Consider the following 26,334-nt stretch of genomic DNA (forward strand, 5'->3'; position numbering starts at 1 on the left):
GCATTGTATTTGTCTGAAACCGTGGTCATCTTGTTTACGTTTGTGTTCCACAGCGGAAGAAGATGCGAGGATGTGACTGAAAACATTGCCTGCACAGCTAATAATGGTTTTACGACAATAGGAAAATGTGTCTCTTTTCAACATGTAAAAATATGAGTAGTGTGGTTTTGTTGTGTGAATTATGAGTCGGACTAATGCCCTTGTGTACCACCACTACGACCAGACTGTTACAACCGTCGCACTCCAGTAAAAAGGTGATATCCTCAAGGGTGCCTTGATGTGTGTCCGCCTGTGTCAACACTGTGTCAGCACATGGTGGAGGCTCACAAGTGTGTGAATGTGGAAACAAAGATGTGCTCGGTGATGCATGGCCCATTTTTTGTCTGTGCGGGACATCTGATAATAAGCCAATCACTGGTGCTGATGGAAAGGGAAGAGTGATGAGAGCAGGGAATGCGACTGAGGTAAGAAGGGAGGAAGGGTACTTAAATAGATGCGTGATGATGCACACTGGGTTCCTCGGAACACCTGAGACCGAGGTGTAGGCAGCCCAGTGGCCCTCGGCTGAATGATAGCGTCATGTCTGCCAAGGAGATTGCATGATAAAAACAGACGTTGTTGTACAATAAATCTTGTAGAAAGTAGTTTTGGCCAAGGTCTGTTTACAATCACAGTGGAACAGCAATTACCGGGTGTGATATATTGAGAAATTAACAAGCGCTTGGTCAAGCCTCATGGCATTTGAAGCATAAAAACATTGATAAACGAGGCCCATTGTGCATTAATTGCTGCACCCGGACTGCAATAGGGAAATAAATGGAGATGTTATTTGAGTTTGGCACCTTGACAAGCTCTCCTTCTGCATGACTGAAATGAAAACAGTCAGACTATTGGGAGACACGCATTGATCAGGCTGTTATTGTTGCCCCTCCATCACCTGGAGGGGTTCTATGCCTTGAAAATCCTGTGGTACAGAATAAGGAAGACAATCCACGATGACTTGACGGATATTCACCCTCAGGATTTATTCTTCCTCTCAAAAATAACAACACTTCAGATATCATAAGATGATTACATCAACAATTACCAATTTGCTTCCAGACACATTTCACATTTTTCAGTTAGCCTGCTTCATGCTACTAACTGTACATTAAAGCTGGCTAGCATTAGCCATTTCGCTTATGTTCAAATGCTCTACAACACATTTTGTAACAAACATTTAGCAGTCAGCTGTTTACTCTAGCAACTTTCTAAACTCTTTACAGCCGTTAAAATATAAATGATCTCTACTTTGTACTAACCTGTGGTACAGAATAAGGAAGACAGTCCACGATGACTTGACAGATATTCACACTCAGGATTTATTCTTCCCTCAAAAATAACAACACTTCAGATATCATAAGATGATTACATCAACAATTACCAATTTGTTTCCAGATACATTTCACATTTTTCAGTTAGCCTGCTTCATGCTATTAACTGTACATTAAAGCTGGCTAGCATTAGCCATTTCGCTTATGTTCAAATGCTCTACAACACATTTTGTAACAAACATTTGGCAGTCAGCTGTTTACTCTCGCAACATTCTAAACTCTTTACAGCCGTTAAAATTATAAATTATCTCTACTTTGTACTAACCTGTGGTACAGAATAAGGAAGACAATCCACGATGACTTGACGTATATTCACTCTCAGGATTTATTCTTCCTCTGTCGTTTTATCACCTACTCTATACCACCATCGCTGCTAGCACCCCCTAGTGGACCTTGCGGTATTACACCCAAACGCCAACAATGGAGATTTGGTTAATTTAGAAACAAACATATAAAAAAATAGTAGGGTATCTTTTTTTCTTTTACAACTGAATTTTATATGTATGACATGAACTATTACTACTCTTAAATGCTCTAACCATATTTATGCATTTTAAACAGTTTTTTTAAAAACCACGTTACCTTATCTTTTATGTACCTTACATTATCACCTAATGCAGGTCCGTATAAGGCAGAGGTAGGGAACCTATGGCTCGTGAGCCAGGTAGGGCTCTTTTGATGACTGTATCTGGCTCTCAAGCATTTCTTACCACAGTAAAAATGTATGTTTGCTAACATTTTAAAGTAAACATCACAGAAATCACTGTTAAAAATATTAAAAATCAACAACTTTCTTATGCATTTTAATCCGTCCATCTATTTTCTACTGCAATACGGCCGACCATATCTATCTTTCCTGATGATATTTTCCAGGTCAAACACCAAAACTCGATTATTACTGGGTAATGCGGTAGTCTACCTCGGTCATTAAGATGTAAATGTAAACTTTCCTCCTTTAGTCAAATAGTCACCTAACTAAAGCTGCAGAACCAAGCCTTCTGGTGAAGATGGCCAAAAGAATGAAATATACGGAGTACGGTGCAAAACCATGCAGCAGCAGAAGTTGCATTAATGGCAGCAAGTATTTGATTTATTATTGGACACTGCGCTGCTCACGAAAGTGTGCTGGCCACACCCCCTTAACGTGGGGTAGTGTGCCTGGTCTACGTAATTAGAGCCCATTATATCTAAAACTGTTGGTCTTACATAAAAATGCACACATTTTATTGCATTCAATGTTTAAAAAAATGTATATGGCTCTCACAGATACACATTTTAAAATATCTGGCCTTCATGGCTCTCTTAGCCAAAAAGGTTCCCGACCCCTGGTATAAGGGATAGGGAAATATACATTTTAAGTAGATGTTGTCTTGTATGCTACAAAATAAATTCAACTACACTCCCAGCCATCGGTGATGACGACTTGACAGTTTTTATGTTGTAGAGTTGTTTGGCTACCTTACATAAAGACACAAGTAAGAGGTTGTAAAAAATAATAATGCATTGCATTTCTAGATTATCTGTGAAGGCATTACAGGGACACAATCATGCAAATAGCCCCAGCGGAATAAATCAAGGAAAGCTGCAGTGAATCAGTACCTTTCACGCATTCAGGAAAATATACTCAACTGAATTTGCGTTTCCTGTATGCTTGAAAATGACTACTTCCCGGCCCGGTGATTTACGTATCGATCAGTCTTTACGACACGCAAATACGGCGGGTCATATACAATCTGCAAATATTATGCACTCAGCAAACAGGCAATAAAAAATCATCATCAGGAGCTGGCAAGCACACATAAAGGGCATACCAATCACATATGTGAACCTGCATGAGAAATCAGAGGGGTTTGTCTGAAAGCCTGCAGTGGTGAGATAAACAAACACGGCATTTGCCACTTTATGTGTGTGTCTGCATGTGTGTGTTGCTTCTAGGGTCATTTCATCCTGCAGTAGAGACCAGACCAATAATTGTATATTTACTGTCATTTTCGCCCTCCACACTGTCTCCTGTTTTTCTCATTTCACATGCCATATAAGCACATGAACCGATAAACTCCCATCATGCACATCAAGAATGCATTTATTCTCTCTTCCCACTAGTGGGCAGTTGGGAATGTTTCATTCAATGAAAAATGACTTTCTCAACCACATTTTCTCATACACTTCTTGTCTTTGTGCTGCTACCCTCGGGGGACACAACATTAGGTACACGTGCACATCACTGTCATGGCTGTAGTTTCAAACAGTGTATCACTACTTGTTCAGGTAAAGCAAAAGGCCCAGGTGGGCCCAGACGACACAGGTTAGAGTTCCCACCAGCAATCCATCACCCAGCTGTTGTACCTGTTCAGTGCCGCTCCCGAGCTCGGAGAATTGAGAGCGTGAATTACGCGGACGACACAACAGTTGTGGGCCTCATTCAGGACAACAACAAACTGGCTTACAGGGAGGAAGTGAAACACCTCGTGGAACCTGGTCCTGAACGTTGACAAAACAAAAGAGATCATCGTCGACTTCAGGAGATCCAGACCCAGCCGTACTCCACTCTGCATCAACGACACGACCGTAGAAGTTGTGAGCGCAACCAAGTACTTGGGGGTGCACATCACAGACAACCTCGGCTGGTCACTCCACGCCTCCTCTCTAGCAAAAAAGGCACAGCAGCGACTGCACTTCCTGCGGCGGAAAAGCCTCCCTCTCCCCTCCTATCCTGAACACTTTCTACAGAGGGACCATCAAGAGCCTGCTGACCAGCTGCATCTCCGTCTGGTCTGGGAGCTGCAAGGCCTCGGACTGGATGTTACTGCAGAGAGTGGTGAGGACAGCGGAGAAGATCATTGGAACACCCGCTGCGTATCAAGAGCCCGTCGGATCTGCTCTGACCCCACACACCCCCAACATGGACTGTTTTCTCGCCTGGCATCGGGGAGAAGACTCTGCAGGCATCCGCTGTAGAACAACCAGGTTTAGAGACAGCTACTTCCCCCTGGCCATCAGACTGCTCAATGCCAAATAAGCCCCTCTACCTGCCCACACGCACAACCAAAATTTTAAATTATTATTTATTGTAAATTATTTAAATTATTTATACAAATTACTGTTTACGCTGTACATTGTTGTTCATATTTAATGTCATCTATTTATTCTCCACATTATTATTTATCATTTATTATTTATTATTACACGGGAGCCAGGCAACGGCATTTCGTTGGCAATTTCACTGCTGTGTTATTGTGCAATGACAATAAAGAAAATCTATGTCTAGTATGTCTAAAAACATGAGATTGACTCGAAATAGTGGAAAAACACAAAAGACGACCTTTTGGTTAATGAAAAGGGCACGAATATTAGAAATTGTGATGCAGAGCACTTTTCCATCACAGTATAACCACTACCACAATAATGAATATTGTTGAGTGTTATAATATATATATAAAAAAAGCAGAATTTGTGATTGAGCTCGTGGATTGGATTTATTACATAGTGCAAGTGTATTCTTCTACTGTGGGCTCTAATTTCGTAGAGCAGGCGAAGGAGCGCACCTGCCTTGCGTACCCACACCTACGTACCTCCCACCGGCGCAAGTGGCAAAGAGGGAGGAGAGAAGGCTTTAAGATGGTTTAAGGGGGAAAAAATCTAAAACTTCTAATGTCACTGATAACACAGAGCTAAGAGGCAGGCTGTCTACATGGGTTAATGTAAACGTAGAATAAAATGCCTCACTAGAAACAGTTAGGACACCCCTCATGTAGAAAACATGTAGAGCAGGGGGTCTCAAACACACGGCCCGCGGGCCAAATGTGGCCCACAGGACACTAGTTTGAGGCCCCCGCCTTGATATGAAAGTTTAATGTTAGTGCGGCCCGCGCAAGTTTGATATGGATGCTGTATGGTATCATGTACCCAGAAAAAATTATTACGTTTGATTAATGTTCATGTTAAAGGTTAAATAACTGTTAATAGTTATCCTCCCTATCCGTGTGGAAGTGGTAAGTTTTTGGCTTTTTTAAGTTTAAAGGAAATAACTTGGAGGCTACCGTTTAGGTCGCTAGCTCTCTAGTTTGCGAGTTAGCATGTGTCTCAAGACCCTGCAGTTGCGCAATATGTTGTAAATAAAAAAAGTATAAATGTGACTGTAGTCGTGTTTTGTCATGTCTACAGGGCTCTAATAATGCTTTGTTCATTTTAATCTGAAAAAAATAATTTGTCTACCCACCAACTATATGTGGTTTCTTAAGTTTTTATTATTTGCCGTTTTATTATTATTATTATTATATTTATTTATTTATTACTGATTGATTTTCTTTATTCTTGATTTGTTTATTTACTTTTCATCTTATTTTGTGTAGAAAAATAAAAAGTAAGATATTTGAGAACAGTGGAATGTTTTATCAGAGATTTTATTGTAGAAAATCGAAACCAAAGCAAAGTTTTAAAAATCTTTTTGTTTTTAATAAATGCGTTTTTTTGTTGTTTTTTTTTTTTTTTGAAAACCTGATGCGGGCCAGTCTCACCCAGACCCGAGCTCCAGTGGCCCCCAAGTAAATTGAGTTTGAGACCCCCTTTCTTTGTTCTGCAGCAAAGGCAATAAAGCTCTCTATTTGATGCAATTCTCTACACAGGTTCATTATTACATTTCCACCATCACACTTTATCATCACTTATCAGAATATTCAGCTTCAATAATGTTCTTGCCTTAATCATGCTGGGGCTTTGTTTAACATGCACCGACCAACCGCTACCCTTATTATTATTATTATTTGAACAATCTGCACAATATTGATCCAATACAAGAATAAGGCTCATTTTGTCATTATGTTGTGCAGTGTACACTATGTACAGTATGTGGGGGACAACAGAATCTAACATATCATTCATGTGATGAAATATGGGGTCCAATAGTGCTGTGGGAGAAAGAAGAGGAAAGAAGGAGCATGTGTGCGTCTCCTCCTTTCCTCCTTTCATCATTTCTGCTAGTATCCACTTGCCTGCGCTGGAGTATATGCAGCTGTCATGGCTTCCCCTGCCAAACAAGGAGACAGACAGAAGGAGGGTTCCTGTTGACTGAGGGATGCGACCAGGGCTCGAGACTGTACTGTCAGTGCACACAGCTTTCATTATGTAAGCAGCAGATGACAGAGGCGATGGGGGGGCTAGGGAGTGAAGAAGACAACAAGGAGACAAATAAAAGGAGGCAAAGTAGTGACAAGCAGCCAGTGGGCAAAAAGAAAGATGGGCAGAACCGCCATCATAAAGAGTCTTACTCATTCTAGCTCTGGATGTACAGGAGAACTGTGCTGAGAGGCAAGTACACAACAGATTGACGACAATTACATCCATTTAAAAGTGGATTAGACTCCAAAAACCAGCATGGAGCTTCATTTTTACACACAAAATCATCTTCAAATGTGGCCTGCCCTCAGAGAACATAATGGAACCTGATTAAGTTGACCTTATTGATGTCAAAGTCAACCTTAAGGTGACGTCGACGTACATCGTTGACCGCTTTTGTCAACATAAAATTTGTGACCCGAGAAGCAATTTCCATGAATAATCGGTCCATTTATGTCGACATGTGTATTGTTAACGATATCATTATCGCATTATCTTCATCATGTTAAAAGCAGTTATGTCAAAATTAGGGATGTTCCGATTTTCCGGTTTTATGCAGCCGATCCCGATAATCCAGGAGAAAAGTGTCAGGTATGATATGTGATAGAAGAGTTTCAGCTAAAATGAAAGGAAAGGTACACAAAACTGTGGTGAGACCAGCCATCTTGTTTGGTCTAGAGCAGGGGTCTCAAACACGCGGCCCGCAGGCCATATGTGTTCCGCAGGACATTAGTTTGAGGCCCCCGCCTTGATATGAAAGTTTAAAGTTAGTGCGGCCCGCGCAAGTTTGATATGGATGCTGTATGGTATCATGTACCCAGAATGTACCCAAAATTATTACGTTTGATTAATGTTCATGTTAAAGGTTAAATAACTGTTAATAGTTATCCTCCCTATCCGTGTGGAAGTGGTAAGTTTTGGGCTTTTTAAGTTTAAGGGAAATAACTTGGAGGCAACCGTTTAGGTCGCTAGCTCTCTAGTTTGCGAGTTAGCATGTGTCTCAAGACCCTGCAGTTGCGCAATATGTTGTAAATAAAAAAAGTATAAATGTGACTGTAGTCGTGTTTTGTCATGTCTACAGGGCTCTAATAATGCTTTGTTCATTTTAATCTGAAAAAAATAATTTGTCTACCCACCAACTATATGTGGTTTCTTAAGTTTTTATTGTTTGCCGTTTTATTATTATTATTATATTTATTTATTTATTACTGATTGATTGATTTTCTTTTTTCTTGTTCCTATTTTGTGTAGAAAAATAAAAATGAAGATATTTGAGAACAGTGGAATGTTTTATCAGAGCTTTTCTTGTAGAAAATCGGAACCAAAGCAAAGTTTATTCATTTTTCTGTTTTTAATAAATGTGTTTTTTTTTTTTTTTTTGGGAGAACCTGATGCAGCCCAGCCTCACCCAGACCCTAGCTCCAGTGGCCCCCAGGTAAATTGAGTTTAAGACCCCTGGTCTAGAGACAGTGCCACTGAGGAAAAGATAGGAAGCAGAACTGGAGGTAGCAGAGATGAGGATGCTGAGGTTTTCATTGGGAGTGACCAGGATGGATAGGATCAGGAACGAGTACATCAGAGGGACATTACATGTTAGAGGCCTTGGAGATAAAGTCAGTTATCGGCCAGACTGAGATGGTTGGGACATGTCCAGAGGAGAGATAGTGAATATATTTGTAGAAAGATGCTGCCAGGTAGGAGGCGTTAGAGGAAGACCAAAGAGGAGGTTTCTGGATGTAGCGAAGGAGGACATGAGGGTAGTTTGGTGTGAGAGAGACAAATGCAGAAGACAGGGTTGGATGGAGGAGACTGAGTTGCTGTGGCGACCAATGAAGAAAAAAGCCAAAAGAGAAAGAAGAAGAGCTACTTTAACAAAATAAAAATGACCAAGAGCTACTCATCTTTTAAACATTTATCTTCACAGCTTATTTCAAGCCAAACAAAGCCAATAACAATGTCCATTCTCATTGGGATGCCGACTGATGGAATGGCTGGATCTTTCACAACAACATTTCTGAGAACAAACAAACATATTGTTGAGTTTTATAGCGATGTTAATGGGTCTAAGTTGAGAGCCAGTATTCACTGCTTCAGTCCATTCCGGTATTTAGTTGGTAATCGTGTGGAGCCTCAAAGTTGACCAACTTTTTGGCTTCTTTCCACAACCTTCTAGAATACTGTAAGGTTCAAACTCCTGTGACACTTGTAAAAACACTTAAATGCAGAAATACAGAAGAGACTTTCGGGGGTCCCTACTACATGGTCGTGCAACTCTGGGGGGGGGGGGGGGGGGGGGGGGGGGGCAGGTGCACGAGCTGTATTTGTTTCTCTACGTGTGTGTGTGTATGTGAGAGCAATTACTTTTATTGTTTTATGAGTTCTTATCTTGACACATTCTTGTAGGATTAACATGAGCATCTGCAGGGTCGCTGTTGGCGCATCCAGGCACCTCCAGGACCTGGGGGTCGCTGGGGGTCTCTGATCAGGGTCACGGGAACATTCCTTCTTCAGCACATTCAAACAATATCTCTATTATCTAAGCAAATTGATATAAGGGTGATAACAAATAAAATAATAATTGTATTTACATTTTATTCTAACAAATACATGCACGGGGCATGATTTATAACCCAGTGTTAACTTTTCCAAACTCGCACAACGTAGTAGCAGCTCCAGGAGGTGGTGTTACCGCTCTGTAGTGGCTTGAGGCGTGTTGTTGAGTGATGATGAGACTCATGTTAGCTGCTGCAATAACAATATTGCTGTAGCTTGGCCTAGTCCAGGGGTCTCAAACTCAATTTACCTGGGGGCCACTGGAGCTAGGGTCTGGGCAAGGCTGGGCCGCATCAGGTTTTCCAAAAAAAACCCAAACGCATTTATTAAAAACAGAAAAATAAACAAACTTTGTCAGTGCTTTGGTTCCGATTTTCTACAATAAAAGCTCTGATAAAACATTCCACTGTTGTCAAATATCTTAATTTTTATTTTTCTGCACAAAATAAGATGAAAAATAAATAAACAAATCAAGAATAAAGAAAATCAATCAGTAATAAATAAATATAGTAACAATAATAAAACGGCAAATAATAAAAACTTAAGAAACCACATATAGTTGGTGGGTAGACAAATTATTTTTTTCAGATTAAAATGAACAAAGCATTATTAGAACCCTGTAGACATGACAAAACACGACTATAGTCACATTTATACTTTTTTTATTTACAACATATTGCGCAACTGCAGGGTCTTGAGACACATGCTAACTCGCAAACTAGAGAGCTAGCGACCTAAACGGTAGCCTTCAAGTTATTTCCTTTAAACTTAAATAGCCAAAAACTTACCACTTCCACACGGATAGGGAGGATAACTATAACAGTTATTTAACCTTTAACATGAACATTAATCAAACGTAATAATTTTTTCTGGGTACATGATACCATACAGCATCCATATCAAACTTGCACGGGCCGCACTAACATTAAACTTTCATATCAAGGCAGGGGCCTCAAACTAGTGTCCTGTGGGCCGCATGTTTGAGACCCCTGGTCTAGTCTAAATAGGTGAGTCCAGTTACGTGCATTGTTAGCTCCCACATGCTAACTTGTTTTCTCTCTTTAGGGCCCGGACAGGAAAGGGACAGACATGTATGGTCATGTTTCCCATAAGGATTTTGAATGATGGGCAAAATTCTAAATAAAAATTGCAGTTTTCCTTGAGGTGAATACACCAGCCTGAGCTTCAGCTTGTCATGTTGCCCTCAGAAAGGCCAAGCTGTGAAAGCCGCAGTCAAATAGCTGTAATTATCTTCAATCAGTCGACAACTCGGGGGCTGGCTGAAATGAAAGGCTGCTAGCACACAAACACAGCAGAGGGAAAGAGGGATGCAAGGCAAGGAAAAGGAGAGATAGTGGAAATAAAAGAAAAGTACAGCGAGTCTTAAAATCAAGCAATGTGTCATAAATGACATTTTAAACGAAGCTGGTGCAGATGTGAGGTGGAGGCGCTCATTTCCTTGCTCCTTCATTAAAGCCTCTTGTCAGTCTTCAGTTGCTAGACACTCTTTTCACAAACAAGCATGAAGACCTAATGGACCATTTCTTTCAAAGACAAGCATTGCCTGCATCTTTTCATTTCCAGTCAACCTATCATGCTACCTTGAACACCACCGCCCCCACCTTTTTATCACCTCACGGACACTCAGTACAAATGAAAGTATTATCTACAATTGATTAGCAGTTTCACTAATCCATTATGAGTTCCAGACACAGAATGAGGAATTGATTTTGAGCTAACATGCATGGGCGGACACGAGTAGGCGAGCGGCTGCGGACGAGGAGGTTTCTAATGAAGAAAAGCATATAAAATCCTGCTTAAATGTGATGGCACCACTTGAGATGTTTGCAGACTCGCATGTGGTTTGGATTAGAGATGCTCATCAAGCTTCAATCTATTTTTCAAGAAATATGAGGTGACTAAAGACATAGAGAGAATTATAAAAGGTATCTAGAAAGAGACACACCACTCCATGAAGACGTTTTGAGGTTGGAAGGTCATAGTAGAACATTCCACAGTTCGATTTATCAGTGACTGCAATGCCCGGTGTTTGTTTTTGCTAGATACACATTGCCCTCTGCTGGTTATGATAAGTACATATACAATTTTGCCAATCGTGTTACGCAAATGCAGTGCAAATGTTTCAGTCAACTTTTTAACTCGATATTCCTTTATGGTTGTACATTATTATAGAAGCTTCTTAATGTTAATTTTATAGATTTTTAATCTTAAAATCCATAACTGATATCACCAAATAAAACCGTTCATTCAGACTGTCGCAAAGAAATTTGTTTATTCACCCTCCTGGTCGATAGGGGGCGACATTATTTTTAACCATTGAAGCTCAGTTTCAACGAAGAGTAATGCAACATTCAACATGGCAGCTCACCTTATACACCGGATGGGCTTCAATGCCCTTTATTCTAGTGTCTGTGCTCCGAAGCAGGTATTGTATTGTATTTACAGGAACATGTTGGGTTCGTCTTATGAGTGTTTTACTCGGTTTTACTCGACGGAGTCGAAAATAATGCGGACATTATTTGAGGACGCTAATAGCATGCTATGCTAGTAGTTAGCTGTTGACGGTGGTCTTGTCATTTCAGTCGAACTATCTGGCGGAGTGTTTGTGGGAAAGACTTCATTTACTCTTGGTTTAGGCAAAGTTTAAATGGGTACCTTAAATAGGGTACCTTTTGTATGCGTTCCAGAAGTAGTAATACCCCGAAAGCTATAGTGTAAGCGTTATGAGACATACACATACATACACTTGTAATGTGTACTACAACCACCACATTACTCAACGTCAATAAGTTAAGTGTTTAAGTATGTGATACCAGGTTAAGTTCATTATTATTCATCACAACAACCGCTTGAACACTGTATGCAGGCACTGAGGATCTGTTGGGGCGCTGTGGAGCAAGTAAGGGGTTACTACGTCGACTGGAAGATGCTGAGGGATGTCAAAAGAAGACAGATGGCTTTTGATTATGCTGATGAGAGGTTACGCATCAATTCACTGAGGAAAAACACCATCTTACCAAAGGAACTTCAGGTACAATGCAACATTTTCAACATGGGCGTAGGACTGTCTTTTAAACACATGATTGCTGTATGTACACTCATGTAGATAACTATAGCTGTACAGTGTGACATAAAGTATATATGATTATTTTGGAGAGCAGGACATTTTTAACATGTCGTATTTACTTTGATAGTACACACAATAATTGCTACATATGTTGAAACAAATGGGCAATAATAGATTATAAGATACTACATGGCCAAAATATAAAAGTACTACAGAAATTCAAATGACAGTAGCATTTTACAACATTTTGCATGTGTCCAAATGTTTTTTTTCCTCCACAATTCTTCCAGGAGTTAGCGGATAAAGAAATTTCAACATTACCCCGAGACTCATGTCCTGTGAGAATCCGCAACAGGTGTGTGATGACATCCCGACCGAGAGGAGTGAAACGCAGGTGGAGACTCAGCCGGATTGTCTTTCGTCACCTGGCGGACTACAGCCAATTGTCTGGGATTCAGAGAGCAAGGTGGTGACTTAGGAGGACTAAGTCGAAGCAATGTTGTCATTGGCACAGACTTTTTGGGGGGACATTTCAAGAAACCGTTTATTGTGCAGGGGAGCCTTTCAGCCCTTCCAACAAAATGTTGTATTCTAAATGTTTTGGGGCAGTGATTTTTTTTGTTCTTCCCAACAACCTCATGAGAAATGGCAGTTAATGTGATCATCTAATATGAACAAAGATGATTCAATAAATACATATTTACATTATTCGGTGTGTCTTTTCTTCTTAAGAGAAAAGCTTTTTTTCAGCCACATACAATGAATGGAAAAAGTTGTTTTAGTACCGCTAATATCCCATAGGTGGCGTTAGAGCCACCACATGCTTGATGACACGCCGGTAACTGTCACGAAGGAGAAAGCGGCGCTTCATGTCCGTGCTAGAGCAGATTAGCAGACATCATCGCTGAAACATAAAACTTAAAACACAAGTTCTAAATGGATGTAACCGAGCAGGTACGTAATACAACTTATCTATGTAATGTTTGTTCCAGAGAACCATTTATATGTGATGAAGCTCATCACGGCATATTCAAATCAAACTAGTGCTTCACATGCTAGCCAAACTAGTTCCCTACAATGAAGTACAATGCATTGTGCTAGCTGGTGTTATCTGCGTCATTTTATCCCTGTTTTAGTACATTTAGTGCGACCTACGTTCATGGCAATGCCCACTCACATGTGCTTGTGTCAGTCCCATTGTGCTTCTTCTGTTAGCTTATTGAAACAGTACAAAATGGTTGATTTTTTTTTGTATTTGCCAATTTGGAATGTTGGTGCTCATTGTTTGAGTCTGTAATTAGCGTGGCGGGCGTTTGCTAGCACAATTTAGCTAATGTTCTAACATGTACCGTGAAAGTGAATTTTAAAAAAATATTCTCCCTTCCAACTGTCTTTTATTTAGGCAATGATATAAGCCAGAAACTCATGAACATGTTTCTATAGTTTTGCTCAAACGTTTGGTCACAGTAGATTTCTACAGGTAGTCGTCGGGTTATGTACAAGTTGTGATCCTGACGTAAGTCAGATGTTACACCTAAATCAAGTTCGAAGTCACTCACACTGTACATCTTACACACAAAGGGCATAAAACACTAAATGCATTTTTTTAAAAATTCATCTAATTAATAAGACCACTAGACTGCTTGATTATTACTGCCACTTTCAGGGGATCAATGACTTTACTGAGTCCTTACCTAATGTTATTTCACAATACTACAAGTATTTAGAATGAATTAGAAACCATAAATAATGTGTGTAATTTGGAGATACCTTGCATTGTATTTGGGGATTTATGTGTGATATCATTTTATGCTGGTGAGTTAGTAAATAATGACCTAATTGTTTCCCTCAAATCAGATCAACCAGTTGGAGGCAGACTTGCAGGAGCTGAAGTCTCTTCTGGAGAAGGCCGAGAGGACAAGGGTGCAGGAACTCCTCAAGCAAGAGCAGAAGAAGCTTGAGAAGGAGATCGCTGTCAAGCGTCAACAGAAAGAGCAACAAGCCCGGAGAGACGCTGACCCAGCTGCGCCCTCGAAAGCGACTTATACAGTCAAGATCACCAACTACGGTAGGAGACACCTTCTGTGTCTAAATGCATTACCTGTCATGTTTATCTACCAGTGTGTGATATCCTCTTTGCCTCCAATGCAGCATGGGACCAGTCAGAGAAGTTTGTGAAAATTTACCTCACATTAAAAAATGTGCATAAGATTCCATCAGAGAACGTAGAGGTGAATTTTACAGAAAGGTATGTATATAATGTCTGACGGCTACAACATCAAATATATATCATGCTTGAACAAAAAAAAGAACAAGCTTGCTCTGCTGCAGGTCATTTTCTGTGCTTGTGAAGGATCTCGACGGGAAAAATCACCAGATGACTATTCTCAATCTGTTATGTCCCATCGATGAAAAGAACAGCTGCACCAAGGTGAGAAGAGAGATTGATTGCTCATTGAGTAGAGCAAAACATGCTTTCATTTTAGTCTGTAAAATAAAGACTCGAAAAGAGGCATATTTATGCTACATAGAAGAGTTTTGAAATGTGTTTGAATGTTTTACAATGAAGAACATTGTGTTCCCACAGATCAAAACCGACATGGTTCTGATCATGTGTAAGAAGCAGACGACAACAAAATGGGAGTGCCTCACAAAGGTGGAAAAACAGTCTAAGGAGAAAGAGTAAGTCACTGTCTGCTCCCATACGATCATTTTTGGGGCACCAATACTTCACGTTTTGCCCCCTCAACAGTAAACCCAATATGGATGAGAACGCAGACCCCAGCGAGGGCCTGATGAACATGCTGAAGAAGATCTACTCCGAGGGCGACGACGAGATGAAGAGAACCATCAACAAAGCCTGGTCAGAATCTCAAGAGAAGAAAATAAGAGGAGAAGAAGGCATGATGGATTTTTGAGCTACAATCGCCGCTCTTCCATAAGAGGTCTAAATCCAACTTGAAATGACTGAATGTAATGTTTGAATTTATCTGTCCATTCCATGCATTCATATGTGCAATGCATTCCTACCAATATGTTGTGCTTTCCATCCATGAAGTGTCAGCACACACTGCGATGCTTTACTATATCAACAACCAGTAGAGGGCGTCCTCCCACCCCTTTTAGTATATTATGATATAGCCAAGAGGAAGTAATTATCATATTAAACATGTTCAAAAATGATTGTCATTTAGTAGTTATAGATATTTAAAAACCATTGTTTAATTCATGTATTTCATCTTGAGTGGTTTCAAGTAACATGTTTTCAAACAACATACTGCAATGTGTGATTTTCTGTTAAATTTTCTTTGTTGACTTGGTTTTCTTAAAAAACAAACAAACAAAAAGAGTCAAATTATTGTTAAACCACATTTCAGGTTGTCCATGCATGCAGTTATTATAAATGCAATTGTGTGACACTTTCATTTATGGTGTTTTGTCTACATTTTAATTTTAATAATACAGTATATTCCGTTCATTGTATTGTACTGAAAAAGCTTTGGAGATGGTTGCTCAGAGACGCTCAACTTCTACAAACTGGACACAGGCGGCGCTATTGAGTCAGTGCTCCTTTTGTCCACCAGATGGCAGCAATGTTCCAATAAAAGGTACAAAACCGAATAATTCTCTTTTGTAAGGTTTTTTAACATAGGGCCTGGATGGGACCAGATACAGATGGCGAAAGGAACAACTAAAAAGATGGCAGTGTTAATTATGTTTATATAATTATGACATGTATGTGTCCCTACAGCATTGTTCATTCACATTTTTCTCCCATCACAGATTGATAGTGATTGGCGTGACTGTGCTATGAGCAAATCGTCTGGACTTCATCCTCCTCGCCGCGACCCGCCCATTCTGCATGACGTCACAAACAGCGTCCATATAAGCTTAGAAGCGCCCTTGCCCGGACAAGCCAAATGGAATCATCAGACCGAGGAGGACGTACTCTCACCTGACGCATCAATTTCTGAACCCAAATAAAAACCCTTAAAGGAATATAACACGCGTTTGAATGGATCTGGGCTGTTTCACGGCGGCGCAGCGTCTTTCGTGCCACACCATGAATGCGGAATTATTTAAACCCGCTTCCGAGCGTGGAACCCCGCAGCAGCAAGCTTCAGCTCCGGCGTCGAAAACCGGCAGGAATAAATCGGAACAAGGCAAACCGGAGCTGGCACAGGTGGTGACTGACTCCAGGACGGGACGGTCTTACAGTAAAGGGAAGCTTTTGGGAAAGGTACGATATTTAAATCGTGTGTGTGTGTGTGTGTGGGAGAGAGAGCGAGAGAGACAGAGGGAGAATCACACTGTGCCGTGTTCCAGGTGTGTCTCCTCACTTGTACTAATGTGATGTCACACGCAATGAATCACGCACAAGGTGTGCCCTTGGTTGTGTTTGCACTTTTTTTTCCTTCATATTTTAGATAAAGCATACAAAGGCGCACCCATAAAGGTTATTAAATGTCACAAAAAAGGAAAAAATAACTAGAGGAAGCGACTGCATCAACATGTTGCGGCGTCGGGCGAGGGGCCAAGTCATGTCTGTGTCTGTGCTCGATGCCGCAGAGCCCCCCAACAACGTCTCCGTCTATTTCATGGTTAATGAATGCAGCAGCTTGGCCTGCATCATCCCTCAAAGCGTCATTTGGTGCATCAGACGCCACACTGCTAGGAATTGAGCGTTTGCATGATATGAGTGATGATTTAAGGAGGAACAACTGGTGCTAAAGCATACATTTACCCCCCCAACCCCCACCATTTAAACCCAATCATGTTTATTGAATGAATCTAATCTGATCTTTTTCCTCCTCAAGGGTGGTTTTGCTCGATGCTATGAGATGACGGACCTAACGACAAATAAAATGTTTGCGGTGAAGGTGATTCCACAGAGCCGGGTGTCCAAGCCGCACCAGAGGGAAAAGGTATAGGCGCCATGTGGTGTCGTATACATATTTTCCACATATTACGTATTACATATTTTCTTTCATTGCAGATCACCAACGAGATTGAGCTGCACAAAACCCTGTCGCACAAGCACGTGGTCAAGTTCTCCCATCATTTTGAAGACCAGGACAATATCTATATATTCCTTGAGCTGTGTAGTCGCAAGGTGAGCAACAACGCAGCTGCAGAAATCAGTCTTTTGTATATCGAGTCTGATGGTTAAAAGATGTTATGTTTATTTCTAACAGTCCCTCGCACATATTTGGAAAGCGAGACACACGCTAACTGAACCCGAAGTACGGTATTACCTCCGACAGATCATATCAGGCCTCAAGTACCTCCACAGCCGTGGTATCCTGCACAGAGATCTCAAACTAGGTAGGTAGAGAGATGGACTATGATGAGAATGCTGTGAATGTGCATGAAAGCATCCAAAGTATCTGCTGTGACTTTGGCCGTGGAATGCTGACTGAGATGGGAACCGGGGGGGTGGAATGCTTTTGTTTCTTTCAGGCAACTTCTTTGTGAATGAAAACATGGAGCTCCGACTGGGGGACTTTGGCCTTGCTGCCAAGCTGGAGACAGTCGAGCAGAGGAAAAAGTATGTTGATGTTATGGGGAAACTGGTGTTTTGAATTCCCTGAAAGGACGCACATTTGGGTCCCTGGTGTACATGCCCAACCATTAAATGCAAAGCAGGGTTTTTCTATGTCAAAATAACAATGTGTTCAAATATTGGTCTTGGTGTATGTGATGTAACATCATAACCACGTAAGACTGCTCTCACATAGATTTTCTTCATTCATGACATAGCAAAAAGCCATTGTTTTGTCTCGCAAGCAAGACATTGAACGACTATCATATCAAAGCCAAGAGATAAGCAGTGTTATTGGATGCAGATATTGTCCTAAGTATTGCATCACTTTGCAAGCTTGCAATGATCTGTCGTACACTCTGTACTGAGCATACCAAATGTCTTTATTTGTTTACCATGGTTTTTGACATTGGGGATTATTTTGGGTTCTGTTTCTTTGAGAGAAGTGATGGGTTGTCATATAGGAATCACAGTACAATGTAGTTCTGGACTAGGCTATTTGTCAATGTTTAAAATTCCACCTCGCACAAAGACTTGAAACAATCCTAAAAGTCAAAACACAAAAATGTATATGTGCTTAATTATGGGTGTTATATAAGAAGTAAACTGTCAAACAGGCTACTGCCAGGAAGCTGTAGATGTGTGTGAGAGCTCCTAAGAGTCGACCAGCATACATTGAACAATCTGTTTCTATAGACTTCAAAGTATTTGCTTTACCAAGCTATTGGCACACATGGCATTTTTCTTTGTGTTCTGTGTGCATGTTGTGCAACATGCACAACCTTCAAACTGGATCTGGTCCAACGCACAGCCAACTAAACCGGTTTCCAAGTGGCAGTTGAATGTTGCGCTTACAGCCTAGTTTCTGTATCTGTTTGACACGTTCCTGTGGAATACCAGAGCAGTTGGCGATGTATGTGGAAGTTTGACATGGGTAAAAGAGGATGAAGTCTTGAACCAGTCATGATGTGCTATGTTATATATCACTATATTGACAGTTACTATGGTACCCATTATGTCATTGTATGGTCATATCACTTTGTACTTCGGTATGAGGTGCATTATTTAAAAAAAAAACAACCTTAAACTTTATTATGGAAAGCAGGAAGTGAACAAATGTAACAGTTACTGATTGTCAAAGTACCAGATGGAGGGGTAGGATGGAGGGGTAAAAAAAAACAAACCTTAAACTGTATTATGGAAAGCAGGAAGTGAACAAATGTAACAGTTACTGATTGTAAAAGTACCAGATGGAGGGGTAGGATTTAATAAGCTTTGCTTCTTCCTACTCCTTTTGGACATGTGGAACTGTGAACTGATTATGTGATGCATTCAATTGTAATCTGATGCATGTTCAAATGAAATAAAACCATTACCATTACCAATGTTGAATAGAATCCCCCTGTGTGTCCATTGTAGAACCATATGCGGGACGCCCAACTACTTGGCCCCTGAGGTGCTCAACAGGCAGGGCCATGGCACCGAGTCCGACGTTTGGGCCCTTGGTTGTGTTATGTAAGTGATTTATCAGTCATGTGTAAAATAGCAAGTCTATGTTGTCCTTTGAGGCTTTGTTTGCTTTTGAGTCAGAATCTCAAGACATCTGTTGTAGTCTTCAGCAAGCCAGAACATGAATGGCCAACGTCCTCAGCCAGTTGCTAAATGAGGACATTGTGTCATCAGTCGTCATGACGCCGTTGCCTCAGTTTCTCCCCGTCACTCCTTTCAGGTACACGCTGATGTGCGGCAACCCCCCTTTTGAGACTCTTGACCTCAAAGAGACCTACAAGTGTATAAAGGAAGTGCGGTACAACCTGCCTTCCGCGCTCTCGCCTACCGCGCAGAAACTCATCTCGAGCATCCTGCAGAAAAACCCAAGTGACAGACTCACCTTGGATCAAATACTCAACCATGAATTCTTCACCAAAGTGAGCCGCACTTTACCGGGTCTTTCACCGTCAAGTCATTTTCACCTCATTCTTACCATCTTCTCTCTTGTCCCTGTAGGGTTTTACTCCAGATAAACTCCCCCCCAGCAGCTGTTTGACTGTCCCTGAGCTCCATCCTCCCAGCCCCGCTAAGAAATTCTTCACCAAAATGGCCAAGAGCCTCTTTGGCAAGAAGAAAGCAAAGGGTAACCACTCAAGTGTCTTTTCTTTTCAAAGTACCGTAATTGTACAGCACTTGTCTGCTTCTGTCTCGTGGGAGATGATGGTGCTCTTCTGAAGTGAGGCGTCATGTGTGACTCATCGTTTTTTGCTGTTGCAGTGGAAAAGACTCTGTGTGAGGACAAGGAAGACAAGGACATTTCCAAGCTGGTTTCTGGCATCGTCAAGTGCTCGATTAGCCGACAGATCAGCTACAAAACAGTGGGACCAAATGAGGTACATATAAGATTATATATCATCTATTTATAAAGTATGCGCTGGCTTTTTTTTTTTTTTTTTTTTTTTTAAATCTACTCCTGTCCTGTTATACATGATTCTTTATGGACCAATGGCCCTCAGCCTCTCTAGTTCAAATCATCGGTGTTGGCACACATTGTTGTTTTGGCCCTTGACAAACCAAAGAGCCATGGGTGGAATAAATTTAGACAGTTTTGGAAATCCAACAAAAATACAGCCGGAGTAGGTGCAGATTCTGGAAGATCTAGAAAGCTTTCTATGTGGGTTTCTGTTCAGAAAATGAGCATAATGGGTCCCCTTTTAAGACACGCCAATGCAGAGCTTGCCGCAATGGTTTCACGGTGATGTCATCGCATCAATGGTGACGCAAACCTTGATGTTTGGAATTCAAAAAATCAACTTGACAAAGTCTAAACTGTAATGCATGTTGAGACTGATTGTTTGGTAATATGTTTTTCGTTCTTCAGGTACCCTCACCCAACAGTCAGCTGGTCAGCTCAGTGCCTCTGGAGCAGACACCTGCTGAGGAAGAATCCAGGAAGTCTATCTCGCGCTCCTTCAAGGGAACAATGGCTAGCAGCTCTGAACGTAAGCTCTAGTGCTCACTTTTTTTTTTTTTGTATCAATTTTGTTTATTCAAGATTCATTTCCTTCCCTTTTCCAGCGTGTGAAGATGTCCTCACTCCTGCTGCCGTGTCTGAATGTGCCATGAAGGTCCTTAATGGCTGCTTGGCTACTATGCCTGCAGGTATGCATTTATTGTGTATCACATGAATACACTTTTACTTTCTGTTGCCTCACAATGGGAGCAGTTTATTGGGCCAAATTCTTTGCTGGTCTAAGCCCTTTCTAAAACCTGGACTATCTGAGTCATGTGGCTTATAGAGAGCCTTAAGCCTTTGTAGCCTTTATGTGTAAAATTCTATTGGGAATATAAGCTTCCATTTGACTTCCTGTTCTGTTGTCCGCCCGCATTGTTGTTTCCTTTTTATTTACCGCTGTTATTTGTGCAGCTGCCAAAAATCCACCATGCCTGTCCAGGCCACAGTCCTTCCTGTGGGTGACTAAATGGGTGGACTATTCCAACAAATATGGCTTTGGCTACCAGCTGTCAGACCAAAGCATTGGCGTGCTCTTCAACGAGGGAACACACCTCAGCCTCTGTGACCAACGCAAGTAAGTAATAGTTGATGATGCAAATGAGCAAACAACCTCTTGGGTGTTTTTTTTTCTCAGTAGTCAAGCAAACACAGAGCTTTATAGTAGGGGTCTCAAACTCAATTTACTTGGGTGCCACTGGAGCTCGGGTCTGGGTGAAACTGGGCCGCATCAGGTTTTCAAAAAAAAAAAAACGCATTTATTAAAAAACAAAAAAATTTTAAAAAAACTTCGCTTTGGTTCCAATTTTCTACAATAAAAGCTCTGATAAAACATTCCACTGTTCTCAAATATCTTACTTTTTATTTTTCTACACAAAATATGAAAAATAAATAAACAAATCAAGAATAAAGAAAATCAATCAATCAGTAATTAATAATAATAATAATAAAACGGCAAATAATAAACTTAAGAAACCACATATAGTTGGTGGGTAGACAAATTATTGTTTTCAGATTAAAATGAACAAAGCATTATTAGAGCCCTGTAGACATGACAAAACTCACATTTATACTTTTTTTAAAATTTTTATTTACAACATATTGCGCAACTGCAGCGTCTTGAGACACATGCTAACTCGCAAACTAGAGAGCTAGCGACCTAAACGGTTGCCTCCAAGTTATTTCCCTTAAACTTAAAAAGCCCAAAACTTACCACTTCCACACGGATAGGGAGGATAACTATTAAGTTATTTAACCTTTAACATGAACATTAATCAAACGTAATAATTTTTTCTGGGTACATGATACCATACAGCATCCATATCAAACTTAAATCAAACTGGTGTCCTGCGGGCCACATTTGGCCCGCGGGCCGCGTGTTTGAGACCACTGCTTTATAGTAATGTTTTATTTGCTTACACAGGACTGTCCACTACTGCTTGACCAACAAGAAGCACTTTAGTTTCCCTGCCAGCTCTCTACCGGAGCAGCTTCGCAGCCAGAAACAAATAGTAGAGCTCATGGCCAACTACATGGAACAAAATCTCATGGAGGTACTATCAAATGTTTTTTTTTTAATTTAGCTGGCTCTGTTGTTTACTACTTACTGACCTGTTTTGTGCATTGGCAGGGTGGAGACCTCCACTGTAAAGATGAAGTTCCAGGTCCTCCTCCTCTGCTGCTGCAATGGGTGAAGACTGACCACGCGCTTGTAATGCTCTTCAACAATGGCACACTGCAGGTTAGAACCACATGTTCTTATTTCTCTTCAAATACGTTTGTAGACATGGCTGCAAGTGTAACATGCACGCCTTAAACACAAATGTCCGACATCTTTAATGCATGCAAGGGTAGATGAAGCTGCTGAACGAGGACCATTCATGATATTTCAAATGCTATTGACAAAGTGGTTTTTGACCTGGTGCTAATCAGACCTCGGCACTTATTTGATTTTGAAGACAACGTAGTTGGTGACTGAGACTGTTAATTGGAGCATATATGGTACATATACAATCATAGTTTCTTTTTTATCATTAGCTTTCCTTACGGGTGTCAATTTTAGTGAATTATCTAACAATGATGTTTTCTGGTAGGATGCATTTATTGCACCAACCTGTTTACATGATTAATTTCACACATTTATTGCTGATCCATCATTTGGATAATCGTATCCTCAACCCTGCGCTCTGCTTCCTTCCAGGTGAACTTCTACACAGACCACACCAAGATCATCCTGTGCAAGTCTTCTGACTCCTACCTGCTGACTTACATCAGCCGCGAGCGCGTCTCCTACACGTACCTCCTCAGCATGCTGAGCGAGACCGGCTGCACCTCGGAGCTGCGACACCGCCTCCGATACGTGGTCCATCTTTTGCAACACCACGCCGACGCCTGAGTGCCATGACGCCCGGTGCATCCCCCAATCCCGCCCCATCCTCACCTTCTTCCGAGCTGCCTGAGTGTCCCACCCCCCCTCACGCCTTAGAGGCTCATTGAATGGCTAACTGATGTCCGAGAGGCTCAATGACTGGCTTGACCGTCTTTCGTTTCATTGGTTGACTCTTTGCAGTGCCAAAAAAAAAACGAGCCCACTTCAGTTTCACTTTCCGGAGCAATATTGCCATCTGGACCCGGTGCTGATGCAGCTGATGATCCCGTTGATTTGATCAAGCGGGCAGGAAGTTGCCAGATGACGCATTTAGCCTCAAGGCTTTGTGCCTGTCCAGCATTTGCCTCAAAGGTGCTCTTTAAGGACATGATGATGGATCCCCTCACATGTAGATGCCTAAAAACAAAACCCACACATGCCACCTAGCAACGACTCCCTCACTGCTTCTTGGTTTTATGGTGCCAATCAAGCCCTGCTGCTTTCAGCTTCTTCTCGTAGATTCTATTAGTGCCAGGTGTGGTGTCTCTAGTGTAACAAAAACACTTTAAATTGCAGCTGACATTTAATCTAGCAGCGTTCCGTTGTGGCCGCAAGGTCACCAGTCGGGTTGAACAGGTTGGGTGACTTTAGAGCACAGAACATTTTAGAGAAAGTTTGATTGAACAGACGGACTCCTCGACCCTCCTGACCTCTGGTCATCGGTGCACCCGTTCATTCTTTTTTTTTTTTTTTTTTTTTTTTTTTTTTTTTAAACCAACAGATATGAGCCAGCAATAGGATCACATTATGATCTTTACCTCACATGCACAGTTGACATTCCTGGCCATATTTTGATGGTGAGATCAGAGAGCAATTGCTTCTTGTGCCTCATTATCACCTTTTTGTTTGGTGCATTCACTGACATGGTACACTGAGTACTTAAAGGCCTATGGGAGCAACACAATAATGCACGGCCTGTTTTTTTTTTTCCTCTATTTTTGTAAATGAAAGCAACCCCTCTTCGTTTTTTTTTTTGCCATCACCTCTTTTATTTGTTTTTAACAAAATACCAAAATCATTTTTTTGCTTTTAAAGTTTTAAAATCACACATAAGGTGAATGTGTGTGCTCATGTGCCACTAAACAATATAGTTGGTTTAGAAAAAAGGGGAGGGAGAGGGTGTAAAGTGCCTTTTGGAGGGATGTCTGTATAGTGCAATAACAACCCTTTTTTTGTGAATGTCCAGCTGATGGGTTTTTAACAGTTGGACGTACTTTTGCACTTGAAACAAAGTCCAAAAGCATGTCCAACAGCACTACACTGTCACTACCTGGTATAAGCTTTTAAAATAAACTATCAATGTAGTAATCTACCGTGGAAAAAGAAAACATTGTACTTCATGTACTGCAATCCTTTTAGCGGTTTACATTGCTTTTCTCGACCCAGAGTTGTATCCTCAAAACTGTGATCTGGAATGCAAGTGTCGTGTACAAGTGTCGTGTTTTCAAAACCATTGTGAAAGCCATCTGCCAACTTAGGAAAAAGTCTTTATTTTCTTGGCACATAAAGTCCTGTTAATTTATTTTTATTTATTCATGTTTTTTTTTAATTTATTGTGTAAATGTTCGGTCTTGACACAAAGAAATGTTCAATTCCACTCACTTTTTGTATGTATTGTATGGGGGGGATAGGACAAAATAAAGTTTATTGAAAAGAAAGATCTTGTGGTTAAGACTTTCAATAGAGAAAGGACTTATATTTTTCAAATAGTTTTAAACTTTTTAAAAGGTTTAATCATTTAGTGCAATGATGCATATGTGGTAATACTTTAATTGCTGTAATACACAAAAATGCCATGTGATGTTTTTCATGCTAAAATTTGTTAGCCAAACAATATTCTTACTGGATTTTTAAATATATATATTTTTAGAAACACTGAATTTAAAGTACTCTTCATGTTTTCTATATTTAAACAGCATTATTATGTGCTACACATACTGACGGGCTCGTAACTAAGTTTCTACTACTATCAATGGTTTTTTTAGAGAAAAGGGAAACAATCCATTCTGTGATGTTTCTCCACTCCACAATGTATTCTAATTTCAAAACATTTATCCAAATATACAAAAGGGGATTAAAAGAATCATCATAAAACTGGTATTACCTGTCCATGTGATGTTTTAAATAATATTTTAAATGTGAAACTGAGAAAACCCAGCCACATTGAATGCATCTGTAGGAAGAAGTCATGCTAACATTAAATCTGCATCTGTAGCGTCCAGCGCTAAAGCACAGCAACTGGGTAAGCTAATATACTGCTACTACTATGTCTTAAGTGAATCGATTGAACTTCAAATTATACAACCTTTACAGCGTTCCACTTCTGATATGTTGCTGTACATGCTTTTTATTGGACGGCACCGTGTCAAACGTGAGCAAAAATGTGACATAAAGTGAACTCAACCGGACAAACTGGACAGAGGCAGCCATTTTGTGTCTGGTTTCATGTTGTCTTTGAGGACTCACTTGTCACTTGAACTCAAGCACACGTTGATAGAGATGTTGTCTAACTTCCCTCACAATGTCATGGTGGAAACTGGGCCAACGAGGTCACAAAGCTGCTGTGCTTTGAGCATTTGACATCTTGACACGTTGGCGTCACAGCTGGAGTTTGCAACATTGCGTTGCAGACACATTTGTTCTTCATTTGCTAATGTAGTGGATGAATGCTACACTGTTGTGATGGTCAAAGAGACATCATGATATAATAACCCCTTTGCTACTCTTTGTGACAAAAGGTTGCTATGTATAATACAAGCTATGATGTGTTTTTAGCCTTTGTATATTAACCAAAATAAACAACATGAAATATCACAAAGTTTTTTTTTTTACTTTGTATTGATATTACTAATTATGATGGGTTTCTGAGAAATATACAGTAATCCCTTGTTTATTGCAATTAATTGCTGCTCGACATAGAAAACCTATTTTAGGACCTTCTAAATATAGTTTAACATTTAACATTATAATACATACATATACACATATATTAGGGCAGGGCGATATGGACCAAAAGTCATATCCTGATATATTTACGATATATATATATACGATGTATACCCCAGTGTTTTTTCCACAAAGTGAGTTTAGACAAAAGTCAAAGCCAAATATGCGTGCAAAATTTTATTAAAATGTAAACAATCTTACAGAACAATAGCCGCTGCAATAAAATAGTATATGATCTTTAAATAAATATAGAAAAATTTCAATATAATGTTCAACCTTCAGTGC

The 26,334-nt window shown here is 40.5% G+C and overlaps 3 protein-coding genes across 3 annotated transcripts; all 3 read left to right on the forward strand.

The window, feature by feature from the left end:
- Nucleotides 1-11,325: 11,325 nt before the first annotated feature.
- Nucleotides 11,326-12,837, forward strand: mrps14 (mitochondrial ribosomal protein S14). The gene is made up of 3 exons (XM_058066440.1): nt 11,326-11,487; nt 11,929-12,093; nt 12,420-12,837. The coding sequence occupies exons 1-3, from the start codon at nt 11,419-11,421 to the stop codon at nt 12,600-12,602; spliced, it is 417 nt and encodes a 138-aa protein (XP_057922423.1). The 5' UTR covers nt 11,326-11,418; the 3' UTR covers nt 12,603-12,837.
- A 78-nt stretch (nt 12,838-12,915) lies between these two features.
- On the forward strand, nt 12,916-15,753 carry cacybp (calcyclin binding protein). The gene is made up of 6 exons (XM_058066439.1): nt 12,916-13,083; nt 13,987-14,197; nt 14,281-14,377; nt 14,461-14,560; nt 14,717-14,811; nt 14,882-15,753. The coding sequence occupies exons 1-6, from the start codon at nt 13,066-13,068 to the stop codon at nt 15,045-15,047; spliced, it is 687 nt and encodes a 228-aa protein (XP_057922422.1). The 5' UTR covers nt 12,916-13,065; the 3' UTR covers nt 15,048-15,753.
- A 253-nt stretch (nt 15,754-16,006) lies between these two features.
- On the forward strand, nt 16,007-23,802 carry plk3 (polo-like kinase 3 (Drosophila)). The gene is made up of 15 exons (XM_058066436.1): nt 16,007-16,369; nt 16,947-17,054; nt 17,126-17,242; nt 17,325-17,454; nt 17,590-17,677; nt 19,091-19,186; nt 19,401-19,599; nt 19,679-19,805; nt 19,940-20,055; nt 20,544-20,664; nt 20,741-20,824; nt 21,090-21,252; nt 22,099-22,228; nt 22,306-22,416; nt 22,876-23,802. The coding sequence occupies exons 1-15, from the start codon at nt 16,145-16,147 to the stop codon at nt 23,068-23,070; spliced, it is 2,010 nt and encodes a 669-aa protein (XP_057922419.1). The 5' UTR covers nt 16,007-16,144; the 3' UTR covers nt 23,071-23,802.
- Nucleotides 23,803-26,334: the final 2,532 nt, after the last annotated feature.

The sequence above is a fragment of the Doryrhamphus excisus genome, chromosome 3 (genome assembly GCF_030265055.1).
Source record: "Doryrhamphus excisus isolate RoL2022-K1 chromosome 3, RoL_Dexc_1.0, whole genome shotgun sequence".
Classification (NCBI taxonomy): Eukaryota; Metazoa; Chordata; class Actinopteri; order Syngnathiformes; family Syngnathidae; genus Doryrhamphus; species Doryrhamphus excisus.

Bases quoted from the DNA above. Each gene is read 5' to 3' on its own strand.
- mrps14 (XM_058066440.1), top strand. From the start codon at position 11,419: ATGGCAGCTCACCTTATACACCGGATGGGCTTCAATGCCCTTTATTCT. The intron at 11,488-11,928 runs GTATTGTATTGT...CACTGTATGCAG, and splicing joins GTGTCTGTGCTCCGAAGCAG to GCACTGAGGATCTGTTGGGG. The intron at 12,094-12,419 runs GTACAATGCAAC...CAATTCTTCCAG, and splicing joins TCTTACCAAAGGAACTTCAG to GAGTTAGCGGATAAAGAAAT.
- cacybp (XM_058066439.1), top strand. The intron at 14,378-14,460 runs GTATGTATATAA...GCTCTGCTGCAG, and splicing joins GAGGTGAATTTTACAGAAAG to GTCATTTTCTGTGCTTGTGA. The intron at 14,561-14,716 runs GTGAGAAGAGAG...GTGTTCCCACAG, and splicing joins AAAAGAACAGCTGCACCAAG to ATCAAAACCGACATGGTTCT.
- plk3 (XM_058066436.1), top strand. From the start codon at position 16,145: ATGGATCTGGGCTGTTTCACGGCGGCGCAGCGTCTTTCGTGCCACACC. The intron at 19,187-19,400 runs GTAAGTGATTTA...CACTCCTTTCAG, and splicing joins TGGGCCCTTGGTTGTGTTAT to GTACACGCTGATGTGCGGCA. The intron at 20,825-21,089 runs GTATGCATTTAT...TTATTTGTGCAG, and splicing joins CTTGGCTACTATGCCTGCAG to CTGCCAAAAATCCACCATGC.